Here is a 27,926-nt window from a genome sequence, read left to right on the forward strand (position 1 = left end):
CAGGCAAGTTTTCCACTTCAGGCCACGCAAAAGATTGTCCCTCATCCGCTCGAATGTCGCGGGCGCGTTGCAAAGACCAAAAGGCATGACGCAGAATTCGTAAAGACCGTCAGGTGTGACAAAGGCCATTTTAGGCTGATCTTCAGGCACGATAGGGACTTACCAGTAGCCGCTCCGTAAGTCGATAGAAGAGAAGGACTCCGCACCTTGGAGGCAGTCAAGGGCATCGTCGATTCTCGGTAAGGGGTAAACGTCCTTTCGAGTTATTTTGTTAAGACGACGGTAGTCAACACAGAAGCGAATTCTTCTTTGCGAGAACGAGTGGAGATGCCCAGGGTCTATTCAAAGGCTGGATGACGCCACGCTTGAGCATATCAGCTACTTGGTCACCGATAACCTGGAGCTCTGTAGCGGACACGCGATAGGGTCTTTGACGCAGTGGTGCGTTGGTACCCGTGTCGATGCGGTGACACGCAGCTGACGTGCGGCCGAGAGGACTTTATATGCTGGCAGTCAAAGGAAGAACGGAACTTGTTCAAAAGTCGTAGAAGCTGAGCACGTTGTGAAACGGTTAACGTGTCGGCGATGAAGCTGCTCAAAATGCCAGGTCTAGTAGTCTGCGGCGAAGAGGCACAGGTCAATCTAGCGACTTCGTGTTCGGCGAAAGAACCACTCGGCATGTCGCCAATTGCAGAAGGGTCGAGACTGTAAACACGCCCGACGCACTCGCCCCGAAGTAGGTTTACGGGACATGACAGTAGATTTGAGATGAGCAGACTGCTGACGCCGTCACGAAGTTCCAAAAGGGCATGAGGTAGCGGTGAACACTTGCGACGAACGTAAACGGAAGATGGCGTAAAAAGGCAACTCGACTCGGTGAGCGCGTTGCAAGACACCATGACAAGGGCAAAAGAGTGCGGCGGTATGGTAACGTCTTCTGCAACAAATAGTTTATCCCCGCTTTCAAGAGCGTCATGTAAAGGAGCATCGCTAAGCACTTCAAATGCCACCTCAGCGCGAGAGCTGTCGATGACGGCCTTATTAGTGGAGAAAAAGTACCAACCCAAAGTAAGGTCATGGGAGCAGGAATCCGGCACTAGCAATCCGACGACATAGATGAGGCCGTCAATCACAATACGAGCAGTACAGGCAGCGGCCGGCGTGACGTGCTCTGCGCTTTCTGTAACAGTATACTTGCTAGTGGCATCATAACTTTTTTGAGCGCGCGGCAGAGTCTGGCACTGATCACTGAAGCTGCGGCACCTGTGTCGACAAGAGCGAGTGCAGCGACGCCGTCCACATATACGTCCAGAACATTCGTTGGTGAAGAGAGGGGCCTTGGTCTTTTCGCGGGTGAGGCAGTTCCTGCCTCTGGAAGTGCGGTATTTAGTTTTCCCGCTCCGACGATGAAGGGCAACGACGCATCAGCGATGGCGAGCGGCGTCGAGGCGATGGCGAGCGATAGTTAACAGGAGGGCGGTGGTCAGCGTACGATGGCATCTGGTCGGGGTGCTGAGAGCTCGCGAACGAAGGAACGAAGGGCGCGGTGGTACATAAGGGGCAAGTTTGAAGCTCTGCTCGTAGTTCTGGTGATAGGCATATTGGCCGATTGTCGGGTGTACGCCAATGTCCACTACTCTGGAGAGAACTCGGCTGAGCGAACGGAGGAGTGGGCACGGCTGATGGCAGTGACCTAAAAGTTTGAAGAGATGGCCTTGCGGCAACCACAGCATAGCATAGAGGTGCATTCACTTCGGCACAGGCCGCAGGGGTCGGCAACGGCGAAGTGTCACGGGCAGATGGCAGAGCCGCGCATACTTGCTCCTGGATGACCTCACGAATGTTTGCTGGCAGATGTGATGGTGGTTGGCCGATTGTTGATAGCAGCGACATCTGACGAGCGACCTCAGCGCGAACAAACTCCTTATTTTGCGATAGCAGCGACTGAAGGTCAGAGGTGGTGGTCAGGCTTGAGAGGGTGTCATCCGGGACGTTTAGGCGTCGCGTGAGAAGACGCTGTCGTCGGAGCTCCTCGAAACTCTGACACAGCTCGATGGGCTCCGAGACAGTGGCAGGGTTTTTCAAGAGGAGCATTTGAAAGGCGTCGTCGGAAATGCCTTTCACAATGGGTCGTACCTTGTCAGTTTCCACCATCGTCAGGTCAAAACGCCGGCAGAGGTCGAGGATGTCCTCGACGTAGCTAATCAATGTCTCATCCGTTTGATGGGACCGGCTTCCTAGGCGTTGTTCTGCGTGAAGTTTACGCACCCCAGGGCGTCCAAAAACAGCTGCGATGCAGGTCTTGAATGTCGTCCAAGTAGGAATGTCCGCCTCGTGGTTTCTGTACCACAGCTTGGTGACATCCGTTAAATAAAACATCAGAGTACCGAGTTTCATGGCATCATCTCTTTTTATGGTAGCGCTGGCTCGTTCATAGGATTCCAGCTAATCCTCAACGTCTTTGTCGTCTGTGCCGCTGAAGATGTCGGGTTCTCGCAGGAGATGGGCACCGGGACGGCCGACTCACTGGCTGGATTTCGTGCCGACCGGTTGTGCCCTCGTGATCTCCAACGTCAGCGTAGTTCTGGCCGACTGGGCTGGCCCTATGCCATCTCCTGACGCCGATCTTCAACGACAGCGTAGCTCTGGCTTACTTGACTTGCCCTACGCCATCTCCTGACGCCGACAAGAGCTCTCGCTAATGGTGTCCCATCTTCGGACTCCTGCAACCATGTCCATGCTTCCTGTCTTCTCCTTACTTCCGTCGTTCACTGTCCCTGCGCCTCGCTCTCTCCTTACTCTCTTTCTAACTCTTTACCTTTTAAACCAATCGTTTTAATCCTTTCTCTAGCCCCATCCCTCGTGAGCTACCGTTGAGGTGTCCTCCCCTTGAGAGACAGTTACGGGGCTCACTTTTCTCTTCTTTTCATTTAAAATTACTCCCCCCCCCTTGGGACTGCCCCTGGGTGACGAAGCCCGGGGGTGGGGGGCGAAAACAGCGTCGTCAGGCATGACGGACGGCAGCTTTCGGCTACGCAGTTCCAGGGTCGAGGAAAACCGCAGCCGCCTCCACCAAAATATAATGTAAATGGAAGGCGAAACACGGTAGCAGAGTCGGGACAGAAGCAGCAAGAGCTGGCGTCGTCGCAGCAGACACCAGGCAGTCGTAGCTCGCACCTCGCGCCAACGTGTCGATGTCGCTGCAGTAGTGGGGGCACTCCTCTTCACTACAGCACAATATATATATATATATATATATATATATATATATATATATATATATATATATATATATATATGACAACATAGATCAAGCACAGCCGGAACGCACAGATGAGTGGTCCCGGATGTGTCGTACGCCCCCCCCCCCCATTTTTCCTTTCTTTTTTTCTTCTTTAAGTTTTAACGCACATTCTGTTCCTTCACTGACAAGGAGCTGACAGCTAGGTGGTTTCGTTGACTTTTTCATACATGCGCGCACGTCTTCCCAGTGAGCCGCAACTGTGTGGTGACTGTCCCGGATGTCGTACAGTCTCCCCCCCCCCTGTTCTTTTTTTTTCTTCTCTAATTTTTAACGCACATTCTGTTCCTTCACTGACAAGGAGCCATTGCATATAATGAATATCGATGGCGGTGCCTCAATCACCGGCTTTCAGATGCGGAGCATCTAATACTCGAGGCTTGTAGTGCGGCGCCGTCCGCAAGCTTCCTCCTCCTTCTTCCACCATCTGTGCATCCCTTCCTCCTCTACACACCGCGCGCGCTTCACTCCTCCACCATCTGTACACCCTTTCTCCTCTACACACCGCGTGCGCTTCTCCTCTTCACGAACATTCGCTAGCTGTATAATGTAGCGAGCATGCGCCGTCACGCTTCGAGAACATCGGCAGCTGACGCGCGCGCATGCGCCGTCGCGCTTCGAGAACATCGGCAGCTGACGCGCGCGCATGCGCCGTTGCGCTTCTCCCCCTTCTCGAACATTCGACAGCTGACGCGCGCATGCACCGTCACCCACCATCTGTGCCGCGCGCGCTTCTCCCCTTTGAGAACATTCTACAATTCTCCTGATTCTCTAGTGGACGCGCATGCGCCGTCGCGCTTCGAGAGCATTCAACAGCTGACAGTGCATGCGCCGTCGCGCTGTATATATACTCAAGGTCGGCGCTCGCTCGCTCAGTTGCCGCTCGTCGGTTGGTTTGTACGGCGCGTCGACGTCCAAGGTCGCGGTGAAATGAATTCCAACAAATCCACAAACACAATGATCGACGTCCCTTCTACCAGCGCCGCCCTTTCGCATACGTGTGTACGTGTTCACTCATTTAACACCCCCTCCTACAACCACGTTAACCAATTTAGCCATCGACCCAAGTAAGTCGCACTTTAACACCCCGTTAACCAATTATATGCTCCGCATCCTCCTCAGTGTTCCCCCGAGGGAAGCTGCGGGCAATTTTTTTCATTAGCCACCAGCCCGCACTTGCACTTGAAGCGCTTAAGCCCTCCCCATTAACTTGTCCTAAACTTCAAAGAGGAGTTATATATATATATATATATATATATATATATATATATATATATATATATATATATATATATAACGGATGAGACATGGCGTCCGTCAGAACACCAGTTTATTCTGACCCTTCGTCTTCCTCATCTTCCTTCACCACATTCACCTGTGAAGCTTCACACGTTTCCCCCTCCCTCCGAGAGAGCGTCAACTTATTGGGACAGTAGTAGCGACGCAGTTTGTTGACGTGCACAATGTCAGTAGTTCTGCTTAGTGGAGCTACGCATCGGTCTATCTCATAGTTCACAGGAGAGACCCTGCGAAGAATTGTGTAAGGTCCTTCCATGACTGAACTGAGCTTTCCTTTGTTCGTGTGCCAAGGTGTTTCGTAGAAGACCAATTCACCAGGTTGGAGATCTTGTGGTAGGAATTTTTTGTCGTAGATTATCTTGTTCTTCTCATGATAGGCAAGCGTGTTCTTTATTGCACTTTTCCTTGCTTCTTGCACACTCTCCATTGGTGCGTCTAAAATTGTGTTGTATGAAGGAATTTCATACATTAGGTACGATGGTGGATATCGTGTTACTTCATGTGGGGTTCTGTTGTATTCATCGACGACATCCGAAAGATATTTGACCCAAGACTTCTGTGGCTGCTCATTCATTTTGCACTTTAGCCGGGTTACAATAGTCTGATTTGTACGTTCGTTCCTGCCATTACATTGAGGGTGTTGGGAGGATGTAAACAATTGGTGGACACCATTGCGTTTTAGAAACTGCTTGAATTTTCCAGCTGTGAAAGTTGGTCCACGATCAGATAGGAACTTCTTGGGTTTTCCTGCTGCAAAGATGGCGGTGATGCACGAAATGTATGCGTCACAAGTTTCGTTCTTGTGGGGAAACGCCCAGACATACCGCGTAGCGTGGTCGATCGCCAAGTGAATAAACTTTTTTGTCGAGCCATATCCTGAAAAGCCACCTATTGTGTCCATTGCTAAAAGATCAAAGGGTTGTTCTGCAGGTGGTAGTGACTCGAGAGATCCGAATCTCTTGGTTTTCGGCTTCTTGCAACGCTGACATATGTCACGGTGGCGGACGTAGGATGAAACGTCTGTGATGATTTCCGGCCAATAGTAGGATGATGACAACAAGCCCAGAGTTTTCTTTACTCCGACGTGTCCGAACTGACAGGGTGCTTTCTGCAGAAGGCCCAGTCGAAGCTTGAGAGGAACGTACACTTTGCGAATACCTTTACGTGTCACGATAGTGACCCCGTTTTCCGTTGTGTACTTGCAGCGAGGGCGGTCATCCTGGTAAGTTTGAAGTTCTGGTAATGAAAGGAGTTGAATCATAGGGCTTCGCGAAAATGTGTCCGCCTCGATGTTTTCGCTGCCTTTTTGATGTCGAATGTTAACGTCATACATCGACAGCTTCAAAGACCATCGAAAGAGCCGGCCATGTGGGTTTTTTTATGTTTCTGAGCCATTGTAAAGCAGCATGATCGGTGACAACAGTGAATGGTCGTCCATGTAGGTAGCAGTGCCACTTGTCAACAGCGTCAATTATAGCGAGGCATTCGAGCTCTGTAATGGCATAATTTCATTCGTGCGTGAGTAGCTTACGCGAGTGATAGGCCACGGGGTGTTCTTTACCATCATGATCTCTTTGCTTCAGAACTGCACCTACGCCTACGTTAGATGCGTCGTAATAAAGAATGCATGGTTTCTCGCAAGAAAAAATTTGTAAAATGGGTTCTTTGGTCAGACAGTATTTCATGTTCTCAAAGGCTTGTTCACATGAGGAATCCCATTCCCATGGTGTGTCCTTCTTCAACAGCTTCGTAAGTGGGAAAACTATGTCACTGAAGTGCGGTATAAACTGGCGGTAAACGTTGGTGGTGCCTAAAAAACGCTGAAGCTCTTTCGGGGATTTTGGTCTTGGGAATCGCAACACAGCTTCTATGTTTCTTCGTATAGGTGACACTGTACCGTGCGACACTCTGTGGCCCAGATATTCAATAGAATCTTGGGCAAATGGCATTTCTTCAATTTAAGTTTTATATTCTCCATTTTTAGGGCATACACTAGAGCTTGGAGGTGCTGTAGGTGCTCAGTAAATGCGTCAGAGAAGACTACGATATCATCAAAATAAATAACGACATTCTCTAAGTTATGTTTTCTAATAACTGATTTCACAGCTCTTTCAAATGTAGCAGGAGCATTTCTCAAACCGAAAGGCATAACAAGCCACTCATAATGGCCATTCGGCGTGACAAAAGCTGTTTTTGGGATGTCCTCTGGTTTCATTTTGACATGCCAATACCCTGATGTGATATCCAATGCCGAAAAATATTTCGATTTTCCCAGGTAGTCTAGAACATCGTCTATACGCGGGATAGGTTGGTAGTCAGGCACAGTGACAGAGTTAAGCTTCCGGTAATCAATGCATAAACGTGTGCGTCCTTCACCTTTTTTCTCTGCAAGAATGACTGGAGCCGCGTATGGGGAAAAAGATGGACGCACCACACCTTGCTTAAGAAGTAAGTCTACTTGCTTGACAATTTCCTCTTTGTCTGCCAGGGAGCATCGATACGGTGGTCTGTGGAAAGGCACGTTGTTGCTGAGGGCAATGCAGTGTCGTTCATCCGCGATACATCCGAAGTCCATCTGAGACTTTGAGAAAATTCACATAAAAAAGAAAGACATTGAGACATTGAGAAAATGTCTTCGTAATTGTGAAGCACCTCTCTCAAAGCAGCTTGTTGCGATGGTGGAAAATGCGTGACATCAACGGCTTGGAGAGGGGTCGTATCGGCGCTGAAGACACACTTTTGTGTTTGAAAGGAATTCTGCAAAGCTTTGTTGTCTTGAAGCAAAGTCATCGTGTTTAATTCCAGTGACAGGTTGAAAAAGGAGGCGTTGTCCAGGCCTAGCAAGAATTCAGTCTTCATGCCTGGTAGAACGTGTGCTTGGACTGCCCGCTTTAACTTCCCTATTTCCAACTTTATGTGTACGCGGCCCAAAGTTTTTGTGGTTGAGGTGACTTGTTGGACACTAATGCATGAATCCTTGAGCAACTGCAGCTTGAGTTGTTTGAACACAACTTCATTGATACAGGTAATAGTCGTTCCTCTATCCAGAATTGCGTTCACAATGTGTCCGTTCACAAGTGCACCAAAACGTAGAAATGAGCCTTTGGGCCACCCTCTTCGTTTCCCTGGTTGTCAGTTAGAGCAGACACCATTTCACGACGAGGGCACTCATTGTGCCAGTGAAACTGATTCGGCAAACCAGCGGATGCACAATGTCGGCACTCACTGTGAGGGGTGCGCATCGATTCTGCAGGGAGCCATGATCGCGTAGAATGAGGCTCTCGACGCATGAGCTGCCGTTTTGACGAGTGTTGGGAAGCATCTCTGTGGACAGAGTCTTCCGCTTGAAGCGCAGCAGCAAGCCACTTGGCCGGGGTGGTGAGCGTCAATCCAGCGAGGCGTCTTTCGATCTCTTCAAGTACATTATCGGTCAATCCTGATACTATGTGAACGTCTTTTAAGTATGCGAGGCGACCAAGGTGTGTCTTCTCTTCATAGTAGTGCCTGATGCGCTGTTCTTTTTTGAGCCTGCAGTGTATGAATTGGCAGAAAGGGTCGCTAACAGGTGCAGAAAATCGTGATATCATGCTTGTTCTGATGCCTTCCCACGTATCTTCTGCGTCGAAAATCTCGGTGAGGTACCAGCGGAATGCCTCACCTTCCAGGTACTCGCTGATGCAGTCGATGCGATCTCGTTCGGACCAGCTGACATCGCTGGCTTTCGTTTCGAAGAAGTGCAACAACTTGTCAACAGGGACGTCGTCTTCAGCTCCGGTGTATTTCGGCAGGCTCATCATCTTCTTTGGTGGGCTCATGATGTTGCTGCGGTAGATCCTGTCGACTTGTGTAACGGATGAGACATGGCGTCAATCAGAACACCAGTTGATGATGATGATGATGATGATCCTTGACACTCTGGCGCACACCCACAAAGGGGGATCGGCCAAGAACCGGGCGGCAGGATCTTAACTAAAAGGCTAATGGTTTTTCAAAGAAAACGTAATTTTGGGCTGAAAAAAAAATATACAAAGAAAAGCCGAAAATCGAAAAAGGAGTATATCTGAGCAGGGAACGATGCAGGCCATCAGATGCGATTTGAGACAGAGGTGATGGTGGGTCTAAAGTGATGTATATATATATATAGGCATATTAACATGGCAATCGCTTTGTTTCAATTATGTATTGAAATACCGCAGAGCAGACGTCCCTGTGGCTATAACCGAATTTAATGCTGCCAAACGACAAAATTACTGCCACATTTAATTCTAATCCCAATTTTTCAAGTGGAGCTTTCAGGTATCTTTTCCGCTGATGAGAATACCGGCGACAGAACAAAAAGAAGTGATCTATCGTTTCCATTGTTTCGCAAGTCTGACATAAAGGTGACGCCTTTAGACCAACTTTATGCAAATAATAATTCAGTTGAGGAATTCTGCAACGCAATCTTGTAAAAGTAACTTCCAAGTGCCGTGTTGCACACCACTGTCTATTCCAGCGGCATCTTAGATGTGCGAAATCTCGATATTTATCCAATGAGTAGCAGTCGTATTCACGCAAACAGAGGTTTCTAAACCTTATTGCTGTCGCGTAAGCCGTATCAGGCAAAACCGGGATAATGGGACCGCTAAGAGATACTGTGGCTAGTGCATCCGCCATCTCATTGAGATATATGCCACGATGACCTGGTACCCATAAGAGCTGCAGTTTTTTCACGTTTGTCGGTATGAGTTGTCGAAACATGTGCATAAGTGTTAAGTTGGCTCCTGAAGACAGAGCAGCACATACTGAAAAAGAATCTGTAATTACGACTGCTTCCGATTCGCCCAAAGGAAGTTTCCGTAGTGCCAGTACAATAGCAAATAATTCTGCCATGAATATTGGTGTGTAATCTGGGAGTCTAACCGAAAAGGACCAGTCAAGGGAACGTGAGAAGATACCTGCCCCAGCCTTTTCATTTGATACGGATGCATCGGTTGCAATTATGTTGTTCAAGTTCACATGCGCCAAGTAATCCTGCAGCCGATCATTTAAATATTGAAATGGCATTTGCTTTGCGTTAGAGGGATAAATATTCTCAAATTCTATCTTAAGACCTAAGTTAACGTCTCCTCTTGTTGTGAAAATATGTTTGATTTTGACGTTCAGTGGTTCTAGCAGCGCTTGAACGAACAAGATCTGTGGGCAGTGGAATCGTGACCACCAAGTTTCAAAAAATAAACTTGGTTCTTTAATAAAAGCATAAAATGATGCTCTCTGGGGCACAGTGTATAGTTTTAAAAATGTTTGGATAGTAAGCATTTTGAATCTATTCAACAATGACGGTAGACGCGCTTCCATGTATAGCACATTGTTAGCAACAAACTTGGGCAGTCCAAGGCACACTCGTAAAGCCTCCCTTTCTAATAGTATTAGCGGTCTCATTTTATATGTCGCACTGCCCGAAAATAAGACACAGCCGAATTCCATTATAGGACGAATGTACATTTTATAGACCATTACCAATGTATTTCTTCGCAACCCCCTTTTTATGTTGCTGAGCTTGCGTAACCACCCCATGGCTCGTGTTGCTTTGGACGCAATGTGATCGATGTGGCTTTTCCAATTTAACGAGCTGTTATATATGATGCCTAAGTATTTAAGTGAATCCACCTGGGGAATCTGCTCTGTGCCATACATCAAGGAGATGTTGACAGGATCCCTGAACGAGAACGCTAGAAGCGCGCTTTTGTTTACATTTAGAGACATTCCAATTTTTTGAAGCCATTCCTCTATCATGTTTAGGTAATTCTGTAATGTCTGATAAAGTAATTGCAGATCACTGTTTGTCGCAAAGAAAGCAATGTCATCTGCATAAACATATAAATGAATATCGCTATGTGTTGGAATAGAACTGAGGAAGATGTTAAACAACACCGGTGAGAGCACTGCACCTTGTGGTACGCCACGGTATTGTCGATATCTGTTAGAAAAACAACCCCTTTGAAAACAATAAAACTCTCTCTCCTTTAAAAACTCTGCTACCCATGATGTCATGTATTTTGGTAAGTGTGACCTTTCCATCTGCTCTATTAGTAATTTATGCTCCACTTTGTCATACGCCTTGGCCAAATCCAGAGTAACTAATGCACAATACTCTCTTCTACGCCTAGACAACTGTATACGACTCTCCAAATCCGCGTGCGCACACCATATGGAGCATCCCGATTTAAAGCCAATTTGACTGGGGTTCAATATTGATTTCTCCTCAATGTATTTTATTACACGTGCATTCAAAACTCTTTCAGTTAGTTTAACCAAATTAGATGTAAGAGAAATTGGCCTCACATTGTCAAGTGTATACCCAAGCGCCTGTTTTTTAAGTATCGGAATTATTTTGGAAAGTTTCCAATCCGCCGGTATCCAAGAAGTTTTCAAAGAGTAATTAACCATATTACAGAGTTCATGTGGGGAAATGTCATATAGTACTTTTATCATTGCTGAAGTTACTCCATCTGGTCCAGGTGCTGTAGGAGGTAAGTGCCTCACTACACCCGCTAGTTCCGCTAATGTCACCTCGTTGAACTCCTCCCCTGCAATTGGCTTTACTATGTGTCTTGGCATTGTTGATCTGAATCTTTCTTCTAATCCTTTAGCAACATTTTCTAAGATTTCAGTGAGTTCGCTAGGCGATAGAATTGAAGAATCACTATTGTCTGATGGTGGTATCATTTTTCTGGAACGCAAAAATCTAAAAAGCGCCTTTCTGTTGTATGGTTTTGAAAGATAGCTAAATTTGTTAGTGTCATAGTCATCTTTTGCTTTGCGTACTGTGCGTTTAAAATCTGCTGCCACGTATTTATAGTCACACCAGTTTTTTGGGCATTGGTTGTGGATAAGTTGCTTCCAGGCCGCTTTTCGTTTTCTATACCCCCTCGTACAATCAGCGTTCCACCATGGGCTAAACGACCCGCCTGTGCCTGAAGTTATTGAAAAAGTTGACTTTTTTATTGCTCTTTTCAGTACCGCACACAGACTCATAGCCCGAATGTCTTCCTGCATGTCCTTGCGAAGAACCAAAGTAGGCTTCAAGTCTTTTTGTAAACGCTCATAATTTACAAACGAGCCAATTTTACCAGTTAGAAATATCCCGGGAAAGTTAATATCAAAGCTAATAGGAAGGTGATCACTGTTTGTTGCGCAATCTAATGTTTTCCACGACGAAATGTTTAGTGAGGAGCTGCAAAAGGTCAGATCTATCGCCGACTTTGATTGTCTCCTAATAAACGTAACAGTGGGGAAATTTACACAAGATAAGTTATTATCAACAGTCCATTCCCACAAGCGCCTTCCATTTACATCAGTCTTGAAACCCCAAGACACGTGGTGTGAATTAAAGTCACCAGTTAATATTACATCCTTCCTGCAGGAAGCTAACATTGCATCTAAGCATCTTGTGTCCTGTACTCCTACCGGAAAGTATGCGTTAACAAAAGAAAAAGGGGAACAGCCTGGCAGAGTGATGTCTAATACCATAATTTCATAGTTAGAATCCATGCACAGGTAGTTAATCTTCGCTCTATGACTAAATTTAGTTGATATAAAAATGGCAAGTCCACCACCTCTGCTAGGTCTGTCTAAACGAAATAAGCGATAATTTTTTAGGTAAAATTTTTGTCCGTTTGTAAGCCAAGTTTCTTGTAAAGTAATAATATCTGGGGAAATTTGCGAAGAAATACACAATAAATCTGTGGTAGCCGACCCTATTGATCGACAATTCCACTGTAATACTTTTAAGGAGCCTATTTTGACTCTATAAACCTGCCGCAGAGACTGCTTGATCCAAAAGATCTTTCTTCAAAAAGTCTTTTTTGGAGAGGTTCTCCAAAACGTCTTTCTTTGACAGGAACTTTTTAGATTTTGATTTCTGTGAAGACTTTTTCGATAGGGGAGATCTGGCGCGCTTCAAGAAATTATGAGATTCCGCATCCATTTCTGTAAATTCATCAGTGTCATCTGATAAGGTTTCTAGATCTGCCCGCAGTATCTTATTGGAGGGTCCTGCTTTAGGAGATGCGCATCGTGTAGGAGCTATCGGACCTTCTGTCCCGGCACAATTTGAAACCTCGAAATCCTGTGAAGTCTGATTTTTCATAGACACTGAAGCAATGATTTGGGTCAACTGAGATGTTAACAGTTCAGCCACGACTCCAATAATACTGCTGGCAAGACGCTCCATCGCCTTTTCCGTTGCCTTCTCTACAGCCTCTGCTATATATTTTGCTAACGATGCATCCATAGCAGTGGTATGTCGTGCTGTTACGCTTGCGTAACCTTTCGAGCGTTCTTGTAATTCAGTCACAGCTTCCCTCCGGGAGCAACGCCTGCGTTCCACAATTTCCAGCAGCTTAACTTCTCGTTCTTTCGCCTCACAATCTGAAGAGTCTGCAGGATGCGCTTCATGACATAAACAGCACTTCTCTTCCGTCGAGTTGCACTTACGGCTGTCGTGATTTTCTCCGCATAGTCGACATCTGGCAGTTGATCTGCACCCTTTCACGCTGTGGCCATACCTCCAACAATTCAAGCACTGCAGTGGCTTAGGGGATAGAGGCTCTACCTTATAGATAAGAGGCCAAGCTTTAATTTCAGATGGTCTTATCGTTCCCGCAAAGGTTACTATGACAGATTCGGTAGGTGATTTTTTATTGTCAACCAGACGCGTGCACCTGTATACTGACACTGCACCTGCTACTGAAAATAACTCAAGAATTTCTGCAGGGGTCAGGCTCGTATCTACACCGCGGACTATGCCTTTCGAACATGCCAGATGCGCTGGTATAAACGGGCTCACCGGCTGTGCTGCAAATTCGGAACAGTTGATAAGCTCTCGGACGCACTCCTGATCGGCAGAGCAGCACAAAATACCACCACGACCGAAATGCCGGACCTCAGTGATCTTTTGAGAGTGTGTTGTGGCTTTCCGAAGCTCCATCTGAATCATCTTCGGGTTCTTCATAGGTATCGTACCTCCATTGGTCGGTACCAGAGCCACGGGGACGTTAATAACCCCACTGCAAAGAAAAGAATCAATCGGCCAATCCTTGACCGGTATAGATGCTAGCCAAGGAGAAGGCCCTTGGCCAGGCGAAGAAACCGACATCTAGATAGCCTGAGTCACTCGAACTCAGAAAATCATATGGCACAAACCACAAACAACTGCCAAAAAAGCACTAAAACAACAAAGAAGCAAACGTTAAACTCAAGTGCGATCCCGCCGCCCGTCGTTCAAGCCGTTCCAACCCGTGAGCAGCAGCGCAGAACAGGATCAACGCGAACGAACAAGGCACTGGTAGACCACGCCGCTTGCAAGAAATTTTCAAGAACACCAGTTTATTCTGACCCTTCGTCTTCCTCATCTTCCTTCCCCACATTCACCTGTGAAGCGTCATATATATATATATATATATATATATATATATATATATATATATATATATATGACATCAACAGGTCATCGAACGAGTGATTCGAAGGTCGTAGGTTCGTTTTCTTCTCACGGCAGGTTATTTTTTCACCCACTTTTCTTTCTTATTTGTTCTAATAACTTCCCCTATACATTCCTTGGCAATATTGTCTGTTAGATCTCATTAATATTGTGCCAAAACACGGTAAAACGGCCCTTACGTATACACTTGTTCCCTTATATATATATATATATATATATATATATATATATATATATATATATATATATATATATATATATATATATATATATATATATTCAATTACGGTTGTGAAGGCGCGTTTTACTTTCGTGCTCTACCGGTTTCAATGACGCAGGGATTCACCATGGTTTTTTTTTTAATGAATGATTGCTGTAAAATTTTCTTATATAGTAAGTATTACAGTTTCTAGCATATATTCAGGCTACTGTGTATTATAATTTGCCTTGTTTGCTAGTCCAAACAGTGTTACTTGTGCGTTCTTATTAACATCACTATTGCTAATATATTATTCTAATTATTAACTTCTCAACCCCTTTCTTTAAAAATGTATAATTTGTGGGGTTAGGGGCATAGTGATTGTTTACACTTATCGTATATGTTTCAACATTTCTTAAAGCCCCGCCGTGGTCTATTAGCTAAGGTACTCGGCTGCTGACCCGCAGGTCGTGAGATCAAATCCCGGCTGCGGCGGCAGCATTTTTGATGGAGGCGAAAATGCTATAGGCCCGTGTGCTCAGATTTGGGTCCACGTTAAAGAACCCCAGGTAATCAAAATTTGTGGAGCCCTTCACTACGGCATATCTCATATTCATATGGTAGTTTTGGGACGTTGAAGCCCACATATCAATATCAATCAACATTTTTTGAAGACCTCAGGCACCTCCATAATTACGCCAATACAAACAATGTAAACGAAATTTTCATTTGAAATAAAAAAATGTGGGCGATAACGTTAACGCACACCTCGTTGCTTCTTTCCGAAGCTCGTTACGCGAGGCAACAAATGACACGAAAATGATCCATCGTGTAATGACCTCTTATGTGCGAGCACGTAAAAATAAGAATGAACTCCTTTTATTACGACACATTGTGTGCTGTTGGCTCTTCGACCTTTAATATTTTCTGTGGGTCATGAAATCGCCCGCTCATTAATCTGTGAAATGTCATCACGTTTATTAGAGTGTATGCACATTAAACCTTGCATTCATGTATACAAAACAATACCTAAAACTCTTCGGAATAGCCAGAGAGCGCCTTCTTTTAAACGTAATTCATGTAGGCTAGCCGCCGATCCCATTAGCAGCGGCTACTTATAGCAGCTAGCGACATGTATTCATATGAGTATAATGAATATTTTCACTCGCAGAATAACGGCGTTATGCAGTTTTTTGTCTGCAGATCCTTGCTAAGAGTCAGAGAGCAGTGCTGCACATTGGTGCTTTTTTGCCGTCCGAGTCTTATTTCAAGCTGTAAATGTCAATTCAAGTTGAATGAAAACACCGGCTCTTAAGTAAGCCTCCTTAGTGCCAAAAACCACTACCCTAGCTTCACCATCTTCCTGGCACGGTTTATTAAGTTACGATGTAAAGCTGAGCTACATGTGCACTGCTTTGCAGGCTGCCACCATCGCACCAAGCTCCCATTAGCAGGCTGGTCAGGTTGACGGAGCTGGAACCTTTTTGGCCCTTCAAGTATGACAAAACTAAAGCATTAAAACAGATTTGTCGCACTCATTGGCCCACAACAGCTTGAATAGGGCAGTGGTGATGCTATTTCTTTTTGATTAAAGAAAATGATTTTCCAGAAACAGCAAGTGCTTTGACCGGTCCACAAAAAGTTTGCTAGTTCTTGTCTGTAACTGCATCGATCAGGCACAGCAGAATAAAAGCATTAACAAACGATGTAATGTTACGGCACCCTTGTTAAGCGCTAGGCTGTTCTGCAATGCTACAACACAAAGAGCGGAAGCGTCGCATAGGGGACCCCACACACGCAAAGAGCCTACAAGAAAAATCTTCACAGAAGAAATGTTCAAAATTTTCATTCCATTCTAATATTCCTTCGTAACATTTTCATTCCCGTGTAAAAATATAATGTAGTGATTACTGTGGTGGACGAAAACTTCGCCTAAATTGTTGGTTTTACCAGCATGCAGCCAAGAGTGACCGCTGTCGAAAGTGGGAGGGCCCAGCCTCCCTTGCCCCCCCCCCCCAGCTGTTATGCCTATGCAACCCACTTAGTCATGCTCCCCCTCCCCCCAACCACCATCCTCAATACCTCCCCTCAGTTTACTCAAGGGGAGGTTTTATATTATCACGAAAAACATCACTGTCATCTACGTTTTAATATATGCATAAGCCAGTGGTGTATCCGGGGCGTATGCACGAGCCCGCACTTCCTCCCCCCCCCTTTTTTTTTACTATGACACACAGAGCGCAAAATGATACTCGACCACATATGCCAGCCCGGCCCTGACTTCAGATCGGGAAAGTGCTACCTTCCCATTTTGCCCATCTTGCTCCTGGCATAAGCATACACAGCCCGTTCATCTGGAGACAAAGGGAAACAGCCAATGGCTACTGACCCAATCGCACTTACTGCAAAAGTCTTTATTCACCCCGCATTATTGCATCCTTGTTCTTCAATACCTTAAAAGTAAAAAGTCAGATGTAAACCAGCACTTACGCATAGGCAAACACACACACACTCTTGTCAGGGAAGGTCAGTCCCAGATGCAGCTGGTATATAGGTCAAATGAATCGTTCCAGCGCCGCACAGGACACAATTCACAGGGTAGTGGCAATGAGGGCACAGCAGCCGGTGACCCTTTGCAGTGCACCACTGGTGCTCTGGAGTGGCGCTTGACAACAGAAGAGCAACGGCACATAGTGATAGAAGAGTGTAACCAGTAGTATGACCTGGTGACAGCACATACACTAGGCAATATTTGCAGTGCCAACGCTCAGCTGCTCTTACACGCTCATTCCAAAAGACATACATTTACAGTTTTCAAAGACTATCTTCAAGCTCGCTAAGACAGGAAAATTTGTGGAAGCAAAGCCACAATGTAATTTAACAGCCGTGGGTCCTTACTGAATTGCACAGTACATGATCGAGGCAAGCATCAGCTACCAGACAGCAGAAATCACACCATGCTTGGTGCCAGGACTTCGGACAAGCGCCATGCACGATGAACGACCAAATGTTCCGTGCGAGTACACAGATGGTAAAACTGCTACTTGTGTAGGATAAAGTGTATCACACCAGAACTATAGAAAGTTCTTTCAAAACTGAGGCAACATCATAGAGTAGAAATGACATAATAAACGATGGGCACCAGCAATAAAAACCATGATGGGCTAACTTTAGGTGACCGAGTATGTATATTGCACCAACACTGCTATCAACTAGCATGTTATGCAATCTGTAGAAATGTAAACCAGTAATTCTACCCTCGGCTATTAGTTATTATATACGGTGAATGGCAAGTTGCACGAGAAATTCTCGGAAAGGTGACAGCAGATTGCATGTGCTCCCTGCTCTCAGTGCTGTTGGGTGTTGATCCTTGATATGCCTTTATGGGCACAAAAGAATGTTTCCAGCTAAAACGTTACATTATAAAACAATTCTGAAGCTTCAGAACTGAACAAGTTTCACAGGAAGCCGGGGTTCTATCGCTGTTAGTCATTCAGAAGTTTCAAGTTTCACAAAAGGAGCTACCGCCAGTCAGAAACTGGTGACAACACCTAAGCTGATCTCCCTACGTGGTGCTGAGACCACCGTCGACGCCTGCTTACATCAAGTATGGTCTTACATGAAGCAAAAGAGGTAGAGGCAACATTGCTAGAGTGTTCTGTAAAATATCAGTGCTGACAAATACAGATGTCTGAAAGAGCGGCGTTAACCGAACTTAAATGGTCGACAACATTTACAAAGACTCAGCTGAGACGGTAGGGTTGTCGGGACTGAACAACCCGCGTCTTAACAGTAAATATTTCCCAGAGCAGGCAAATCACTGGCACTATTTGACATTACTGTAGCGCCAATAGAGAAAACGTTTCTGCCTAATTGCCTTGAAAGGTCGCATAGTAAAGTGAAAAAAAAAAAAGCAGACAAATGATCAGACATTGGTAGCTTTGCAAACTCCTTCAATGTTAATTCAAGCTGAACTCAAATATTTTACCTTTGTTATAAAGAACTTAACAAACTGTATGTTCTCTGTTTCAATATTCCTATCTTCATGATCTGTTTAAACTGTAGCACAAATCCTCGATATGATGTGCTTAACAGACATCAAAACCACTTCAGGGTTACCTGCATTGAGGGGCATTCATTTTTGCATTAGGTGTGCAGTTATGCCATAGTGCTGCTATTGTAATGTACTGCAGGTACATGTCAGTGCCACTAGCCACGGGCTATGCTGACAGATGTATGTGTTGGGAGTCTTCAAAGAATTTGCTGTTCTAATACATTTTGCAGACTTTAACCAGGCAGTAATCCACTGAAAGTTACCCGCAGTGCTGTCAACTTAGATATTACATAGAACTATGCAAAGCAATATGACTAAAATGTTGCAGCAACATAGTCATTTCTTCATTCATACCAGGCAATAAGATTTAAGCCATCAACATGAGTGCAGTAAAGCAACAGAATGAAAGGTGGTAAGTCTACAATAAAAAGCCATAAAAACCTGACACTTTGGCACTACTACGGGTCCCTCTTTGGGATCCACTGATGGAGAAGCAAGATGAGCCTTGAAACATCCAGCTTCAACAAATGCTAGTTGCAGATCAATTAGCTTTCACATACTTGTCTGTCCAAACCAGGCAGACTTTTAATTATGTTTTGAAAACAGAAAGCTGCAGTCATGTGCCCACATCCTAAGTAAAAAATGCAGACAAGGCATATCTCCCTCATAGTAAGGCCTCTGTCGCTTTTCGTGAAACGAATATACTCGCAACAATTTTTACGGGAAGGTCAAAAATTCACTGGTTAGATCACGCTAGCGAGTGTCTTCACTACAAGTAGCCAGCAGCCACGGGCATTACTGGAACCATACAGCCAATCTATCCGTGAAAAAAAAAGAGAAATACTTTGGACTTCAATCACAGTAATGTAGCTTTCGAAAGGTACATTTGTGCAGACGTGCTCCTAGAAGAGAGTGACGTGACGCTAAAGCAGCCCTCATAGGTACCTCTATTCAAAGGTAGCAAGACATTTTTAAATATGCGTGCACGTGTCTATCAAATGACCAGGCTAGCCATTCAAGAAGTGGTATTCGTGTGTCCAAGACCTTCAAGAAGTAAAGTAGAAGACTTTCGAAAAAATTCTGAGAGGAAATGACTCCAACACAAACCACTATATAGAAAAAAGGGGGACCATCACAGGCACCCTTATATATTTACATCTCTTTCTTGACTCACAGTTAACACAAAGTTTAAATATGCAAGAAACAGCAAGAGGTACACACTATGGCAAAACCCCACCACAAAATTAACGTTTGTCAGTGACCTCCAGTAGTTTTGCATCAAACTGAGAGGATTGTTCATACAGAAGCCACAGCAAATCAGTAGAAGCAAAAGCAGCTACTAGCTCAACATAACTGATGTATATGTAAACCCTTCAGTAAAAGCAACAAAAACAGATATTAGTTTAGATAGCTAAAGAATATTCAAATTATGAAATCTGCCTTTCTAACACAGCACTAGAGCAATAGTCAAAGTAAAAAAAAAGACAGTCTGCAGTTTTGCGCAATGCTTTGTTAAATGGCAAGAAGACAAATTCGTTTAATGAAAGCCAGGACTTACCTATTCTAGCTGCCAATGACAATGGCAACACCTTGTTTTATCATTAACAATTTGTCACAAGTTTGAGTACAGCACTATACGCACTGCTATTCAAAATGGGCTCAACAAATACAAAGAAAGCCATGCATGCCAGGTTGTGTTCTTGAATTAGACTTCTCAATTTCTTCCAACAGAAGAAATAAAAATAAAGCTTACCCAGGTTCTGTACTGCTCTACAATATGCAGAGTTACAGAATATTCACTCTGTTTCCTTGATTATTAGATGCGGAAGCATCTTATACTCGTGCCTTGTAGTGCGCCGTCCGCGCCGTCCGCACCGCTTCTCGAACATTCGACAGCTGACGCGCGTGCATGCGCCGTCGTGCCGTCGCCCACCATCTGTGCCGCGCGCGCTTCTCCTTCGAGAACATTCGACAGCTGACAGCGCATGCGCCGTCGCGCCGTCGCCATCTGTGCCGCGCGCGCGCTTCTCCTTCCAGAACATTCAACAGCTGACAGCGCATGCGCCGTCGCGCTGTATATATACTCAAGGTCGGCGCTCGCTCGCTCAGTTGCCACTCGTCGGTTGGTTTGTACGGCGCGTCGACGTCCAAGGTCGCGGTGATAGAATTCCAACGAATCCACAAACACAATGATCGACGTCCCTTCGACCAGCGCCGTCCTTTCGCAGATGTGTGTTCACTCATTTAACACCCCCTCCTACAACTACGTTAACCAATTTAGCCATCGACCCAAGTAAGTCGCAATTTAACACCCCATTTCACAACCACGTTAACCAATTTAGCCATCGACCCAAGTAAGTCGCACTTTAACACCCCATCAACCAATTATATGCTCCGCATCCTCCTCAGTGTTCCCCCGAGAGAAGCTGCGGGCAATTTTTTTTTCTTTTGTATACATAATTCTTGCTGCCTTAGACATGCAACACATGGAGCGAAAATTCAGAGGGATTTCGGTATAACTTCTGAGGGTGACAATTACTTGATTTGGACATTCCACGGAACAGCTTTAAAAAACACACAAAAAGTGCAGAGTTTGAAGAGGTACAGTCAGTGGCACGGCTGCCCAATTTCCATGAAATCCTGAGCAAGCACATCCTCCCTTTTTTGGTAGACTTAAAATATACAGCAATGGTCATGCAAGCACCTCCCTCCCCTCCTTCCACTTTCAGTTTCATTTGTCCGGCAGGGGCAAACAAACAGCAAACTTATGCACATTCAATAAAAGATTTCTTTGAACGCACAGGTATGCACTCTTTTGTCATAGCGGATTTTCTGCTGCCATCATGAATTTTGATTTATGACTGAGTAAGAACCGCCACCCTTTGAAAATCTGAGGGATTATCTTACAGTGTAGGGGGGTAACTTGCTTGGGACTAAACGGTTAACGGTTCGTACAATATGAAGCAAGACTCTTTGAAACACTATCATTCATCTTTCAAAAAACATCTTTGCAAATTTACAGTAAGATTGCATGAAAGAACTGACATCGTGTTAGAGTCCCCTTATAACAAAGAATTATACACAACCTAACCTCAAAACTAATTGCTGATTCAACAAACGTGCAAATTATATTCAGACCTAAAACATTACAGGCATATTTTAACACTTTTCATGAATTGACAAAAGAGGCCAGTGGCAACACGGAACTATAAATCACAAAACTCAATGTTGTTCCAGCCTAGAAAAAACACAATAAAATTATCAAGCAAAAGATAAAAAAGGGCATATATGTGTCTCATTAGAAACCATTGACAAAGAGTAAAAAATAAAAGCAGGACAGTGGGAGCACAATACAAAGTAAAATAGGTATAACATGCTTACAATGAGGACCAAAGTGCAATTCAACGCGTAAAAATAAAGAAGCCACCATTTTGCAGTGTCCACAAGTGCAGACTACTAAAACTAGATCAGCCGAGAGATGCCGCAGCCACACTCGTTACCACTACATGCCTCTTTTTTGTTCATTTTGTACGCAACATGGCATTATAAATACAAATAAATGAATTTATGCAGGAAAAACTCGAATCGGTGTAAGCATGGCATTTGCTCGCTGATATTGCACAAGGATGTTAATGTGATAATCATTTTTATCTAGTGTTTTGGTTTCGCTGAAGTCCAATCGCTCAAACCTTTCGGGCAACCTTGACATGCAGATTTAAGCAGAAAAGACTAAGCAGATGTGTCGCATTTATTGTATCATACTGCAACACATAGTATGACTATAGTCTTGGTGGAGCGCTTTGCAAATGAAGCCCGAATAAGTACTTTCAACTACACTTACGATAACTCCCTTTTCGAGGCCCAGTAAGCAATCGCAAACATCTTCAGTAACTTTTGCCTTCGGCGGTAATCGTCTACAAGATGTAGTATAAATTATCCTAAGACTCATTAAGAAAGTGGTAAAAACAATGCTGCAACCAAGCAAAAATATAAATAAGCGAACTGTGTGCTATGTCACCGATATCTTCATCTCTTCTTGATCTTTGGTACCACTTGCATAATCGACTATCACGCTGCCTAGCGGAACTCTGAAAAGTACCCCTGCATGCAACGAGTCCCATCCCATTTTCACGCCCAGCCAGTTTATTTATGGGGTCGCGTCAGTAGGAAAGGGGTAGTTATATAATAATATACTATAAATTAACTGTAAGATAAATACTAGACAGCCAAACAGTAAGACGAGCAAAAAAAAAGCATAGAGTACTGAACAAACTGCAAAAGGCACAGCTTGACACATGAACACAAGACAGCTAAATAAAATAGTTGCTCAAGAAGACAAAACCCACATTTGGAAGGGTAAAACACTCTACGAAGCGTATTCCCATTGAATGCACTCAAAACCGACAAAAGGCAGCCGCATTCTCACTTTTGAGTGAAGTGGAACGCGCCACCAGGCACCCCCTAGTCCTTCCAATTCCAGAGTCGCATGCCACGGAAACACATCAACTCACGTGCCAGAACTCTCTCACACAGTGGCTAGCTAAAAAATACCACAGTCTACAACACACCTTCAATCCTTTCGAAGCTACCTGAAGTGTAAAAAACCTGCACTGTCAAATAGAAAGGTGCCAAGATCGAAAGTGAAAGCTAGCGTTGCTAGCCTGAAGCACCTACGAGTGTGCAAGAGAAAGTTTCAGGTTACCAGCGAAACTTTATATAGATGCCTGAGGCTACCGACAGCCGAGCGATTCTAGCTGCACGGAAGATCAAAGCTGCCACTAACAAGAGCGGAAAGCCCCAACAAAATTCCTCGGATGTCCAGAGCATGTCTACCGTAAGTCCACAATGTGGAGGTGTCTCGATTTTCAGGAGACTTGCAAACTTACGCTCACGTGCATCATTACCTGACCAATACCAGAGACAAAAAAAAAAAGGTGCGATTGTGAACTTCTACAAGTGCGCTTCCAGAAATAACGCAGCGATGAGGAGAAAATAATCAAGAAAGTTCTAAAGAGAGGAGAAACACTAATTAAATTTTGCATACTGAATGAAGATAGCAAAAAAGTGATGCCATTTACCTCGCATTTACACTAACACTGATGGTAAGGCTGCAACCATAATAATTCAAATTGTGCTGACTCCGTGTACACTCGTCTATCGACAAAGGCAGCAGAGTAAACTAGCACGCACATGCCACTTTCATCTGCATTTACACTATGTCAACCAAGTAGCAGCTCTCAACCAGGTCTAGTCAGCAGTTTCTGGTGCGAGAGTAAGAACAAAGTCGTCAACCAAAAAGGTTCACACAAGCTGCGACAATTGAGGACTTAAAAAATTGCCCAAATGAAACCTTCTGAAAAAGAGCGTTACTAATTCTTGAATAAGATATTCAAAATTGAGAATTTTAGGTGCTGAACTGGCACCAGCCATGGTCTCAAAGAGACCCAATGTTTTAAGAACCGTTCAGTCTTTTCTTCAAGGGTTGACTGGAACGACTGGCTAATGCCACTTCAACATCCACTTGAGAATGCTTTTTGCACACCTTTTTGGGCTTTCCCTGCATTAGATTTCGACACACCGATAATGTCGTCAGCAAATTACTTTTCCAAGTGACGCCAAAACCTACTGCGATGAGCGTAATGTCTTTGATCACAAGTTACCATGCATGTTCCTGAGTGAATTACTGTACTGCACTCCGATGTCGAACATGACATCGTTCAAACTGCAAGCATCCTCATGTCATTCTAGTCAGCCTATTGTTCCACGACAGCATTCGCAAAACGTGGTGCATCCAAGACACCTCACCTCACATACCAGCAAGCTTCTACTGCCACTCACTCAAAAGAACCTTTCAAGGACTTGACAGTCGCACGACCGCAACTGCTGCTGATCCACGAAACACATCAATGCCCATTTTGCATGCAAAATGACTCGCACAACGACGCGTCTAGAAGAACAGCAAATAGTCTCGGTGCCACCATTTAGTGACGGAACATAGACAACCCAACTTGACCAAAGGCGGACATGTGGTAGACTCCCGTTATTACAAACATAGACACTTCGGAAATCCTCTTAACCAAGTACTCTCAGGTATGCACAATGAAGCACACAGCAACACACCCTACTGAAGAGACAGTTTGAGGAATAAGCGATAAGAGAACCATTCCAAGGGACCCGCAGGATATTCGCTTTATAACATACATTCCTATTGGCTCAGCCCATCTGTGCAAGGCATTCCTGAAGGTTATCAGTTTGTAAGAGAAAACTGTCAGGTCACTAAGCAAAGTTAAAATAAAAGCACATTATGGTATCACTACAGATTTTTTGTACATGACAGAGTTCATTGTGAACACGGGATTTGAAGTAATTCGAACACATCTCTTTGTTTTGACTTAGGTGATCAATGATCCCCTCCCCTTTCATACCTGACCAGACAGCACTCCAACTTTTGCCTTCATCACTGTCAGAAGGTTGGCTTATTACACATGCGCCAAAACCTTACAGCACAGCGGAGAACTCAACTGCTCTACGTTTGCATTGAAGGGAGTCTACCACGGAGTTTACAATACACACATATCTTCCGATTGAGAGCCTAGCAATGCCACCACTTCAGTCCAGCAAAGCGATTTCCTCCGACGAGATTCCAGACTCGAAGACTACATTAATCTTAGAAGGCGTCGCCTCCGAGAGAACTGGCAAAGCCAAAGTACAAAGTGTGCTGTGCAGATGTTAGAGCATTGTTCTTCAACTTTTTACATTCCCTTTATAGTTCTATGCCTCACGTGATGGCTCACTTGCACTCCACTCGCGTAAGCGATTGAAAGCCCGAAAGCCAACTGCAAAATGTGCTACGTTATGAATTTTACCCACCGAGCTTCTTGTGTCACTTCCCCGGCACTGCACACCACGTACAAAACAGAGTATGGTCGAGCTTTCATTCTCTTGCTAACCATTAACACATAGATATTTTGAATGATTGGCACTTGAGCTGCCATAACGCAGATTTCAATGCAACAGCAGCACACAACCACTGCCTTATTTTCTAAAACCAAAAGGAATTAAGCAGTATGTGAGTGGCTCATTTCGCATGCATGCAACTAGATAAAAAAACAAAGCAGAGGATGCTCTATTGTCAAAAAACAGTTGCTGAAATTTTAAGATGCCCTGACTAATAGATTTGTGATAATTCCTTGCAAGATCAAATCGTACCCTTATCAGTGGTAACCTTAAGTTAACTTCTTCCACTTTTATATCGAAATGTCACCTTTTCATGTCATGGACATGCAGCAACGACCTAGGCAGAAATACGTGACACTGAAGCCTGTTTATGACTGGATTCTTGGGTATTACCAAATACACTGCTATATATTCACACTTTCATTTTAACTAACCCGTCTTTGGTAGCGAATATAGGCTAAGCCAGTGGTTCTCAAATGGAGGTCTGTGGACACTAGGGGGTCCGCGAAGCCATTTCTATGATCCCCGAAAGTCTCACCCGCATTTTTCTTTAAGCGTGACTGTGCCATGTCTTGATGAACTGTCCAAAATGAAGTGATGTAGCACGTTTGTTCAATGTTTTTGGTATTAATAAAAGGCACCTGTATCACGCTCCAGTTGTGTTAATTTACTTATGTACCACCACCCCTCTCGTCAGCTGCAAGGGGTCCCCCATCCCTTCCACCAGACCACAAGGGGTCCCTGACCCATCCATGGCTGAGAACCACTGTGCTAAGCGACTGCACACGTAAAACCCAGTTTCTGTGTTACAACTTTCCCAAGGTTTACTACACCATGACTGAGGTAAAGTGAGAATGAGCGTCCTGTATGACCCAGTTTCGTATGCCAGGATGAAACAACACCGGTGTTTAGCGAACAAGGTAAATACTGCTGGCCACAAGAAGCTGAATTCCGCCTTGCCATCGTTTTGTCTTAGCATGTAGACTTCGGTGAAATATGGCCTTGTTTTGTCGTTTACTTTCAAAGGATTCATGAAGCTTTATGGATAGCTGCTATAAAATAATTCAGGCACTCACCATCTCTTTATGCTAATGTACTACTGCTTATTTGTCAAGAACGCTCAAGGACATAACCAGTGAAAGTGTTGTGCAACATAAATAAGAAGAAAGTCCTCGGCACACAGCATCACAGAGGATGGAACTGTCCCTCAAAGAATTCAAATGATTACTTCTGCTTAGCCTAGGATCACTTAAAATAACTAAAAGCATCTAATAAAAATGCAATAAAGGCATATTCTGCTTAAAAAGCTCTTTTGCTAAAAATTTACTATGTGTACAGTTTAAGATAAAAAATGCATTGCGCGTTTGCATGTGATTCCAGGGTGCTTGGTTTGGACAACTTCCGCTTGTTTGTAAATGCAATGTAGCTGTGTCTTTCCTTCCAAAAGAAGCAGTTTTGAAGCTTCTTGTGCAGCCCAAGCACAGCAAGTGCTCTGGGCACAATAGCATCAGCCCTTTGCGCAGGCCAATCAGCCAATGCCTCTGCTGAGATCTCGCTTGCAACATGCTGAGTGGCTGCCAAGGCACCCACAATTGCAGAGCACGGTTCACAAGGCTGTGTTGCATACGTTGAAGGGGGAGGCTACGCTTAGCCTGACAACGACGAGCATTTCCAAGTCAGACATAAGTGCTATCAGTACACACAGGCAGCTCCACACACAAAAAAAAGAAGAAACCTCAAGAAGGCATCTGCAGGGTGTACGGTGATAGTGGCATTTCGTGCTAGTCTTCCTCACAATGGTAGCAGGTCACAGTAGAACACTTTTCCCCCGACACCAGAAAAAAAATTCACCATCACCACATCAGGCTGCATGCAGGCAGCTGCATTTCGGTCCCGGCGCACACACACCAGTTTTATCACTGTTGGTGAAGCTTCACTGAAAAAGCGACTCAAGCACCGACCAGATGCATCCACCGGGATGAAATGATTGGCCGGATCACTGTTCTCAGAGCAATCCAACACACGGCCGGAACCACGAAATTCCATGTGACGAGAGCAGGTCCAATGCCGTGCCCTCCTACTGTGGTCAAAGCAGGAGGTGCGTGGCCTTTTTAAGCAAGGCCAAAGTGCTGTCTCGAACTGGCTCGGCTGTGCAGCCGAAGGTACAATCGGAACAGCGGGTGAGCCTGCCTTGTGACGTCTACGGTGCTTGACCCTCAGTGGCTCTTGGCTGCTTCCTTGGCGGCAACAATGAGCGGATGCAGGCTGGTGAGTGGCCGTGCTAGCTTCAGAAATGGGTGCTGTGGGCGCGAACAGAAAGAGAGATGACAGTAGAAAATATTAAGCAAGGCTGGTGCTATATAATTAGAAGTAACAGCCTAAACACACCAAACGCACCACATAGAAAGGACACAACACAAATGAGCACTGTGTGAAATTCTAGAATACGCACCAACAAGAGCCAAATGAAGCTTCATTGGTGCTACATAGTTTAACGACACTGCAATAGGCCACCACTCTAACACCCTTTGAAACATGTAGTCATTACTGCTGAAAGCCACATTCAATCATTAGTTATGGGATTTTGAATTAACCAGCCCATGTTACAAGTGATCAGACTGACTGGGAACAT

General features: G+C 44.8%; 1 protein-coding gene across 1 annotated transcript in view; it reads right to left on the reverse strand.

Moving 5' to 3' along the window:
- Positions 1–16,679: 16,679 nt before the first annotated feature.
- Positions 16,680–27,926, reverse strand: part of LOC142761642 (serine/threonine-protein kinase PAK 2-like) — a 35,428-nt gene continuing 24,181 nt past the window's right edge. The window contains exon 11 of the mRNA XM_075887548.1: positions 16,680–27,594. Within this exon, the coding sequence (XP_075743663.1) occupies positions 27,511–27,594 (84 nt within the window). The 3' untranslated portion in view covers positions 16,680–27,510. The remainder of the gene's footprint in view (positions 27,595–27,926) is intronic.

The sequence above is a fragment of the Rhipicephalus microplus genome, chromosome 1, assembly GCF_043290135.1.
Source record: "Rhipicephalus microplus isolate Deutch F79 chromosome 1, USDA_Rmic, whole genome shotgun sequence".
NCBI lineage: Eukaryota > Metazoa > Arthropoda > Arachnida > Ixodida > Ixodidae > Rhipicephalus > Rhipicephalus microplus.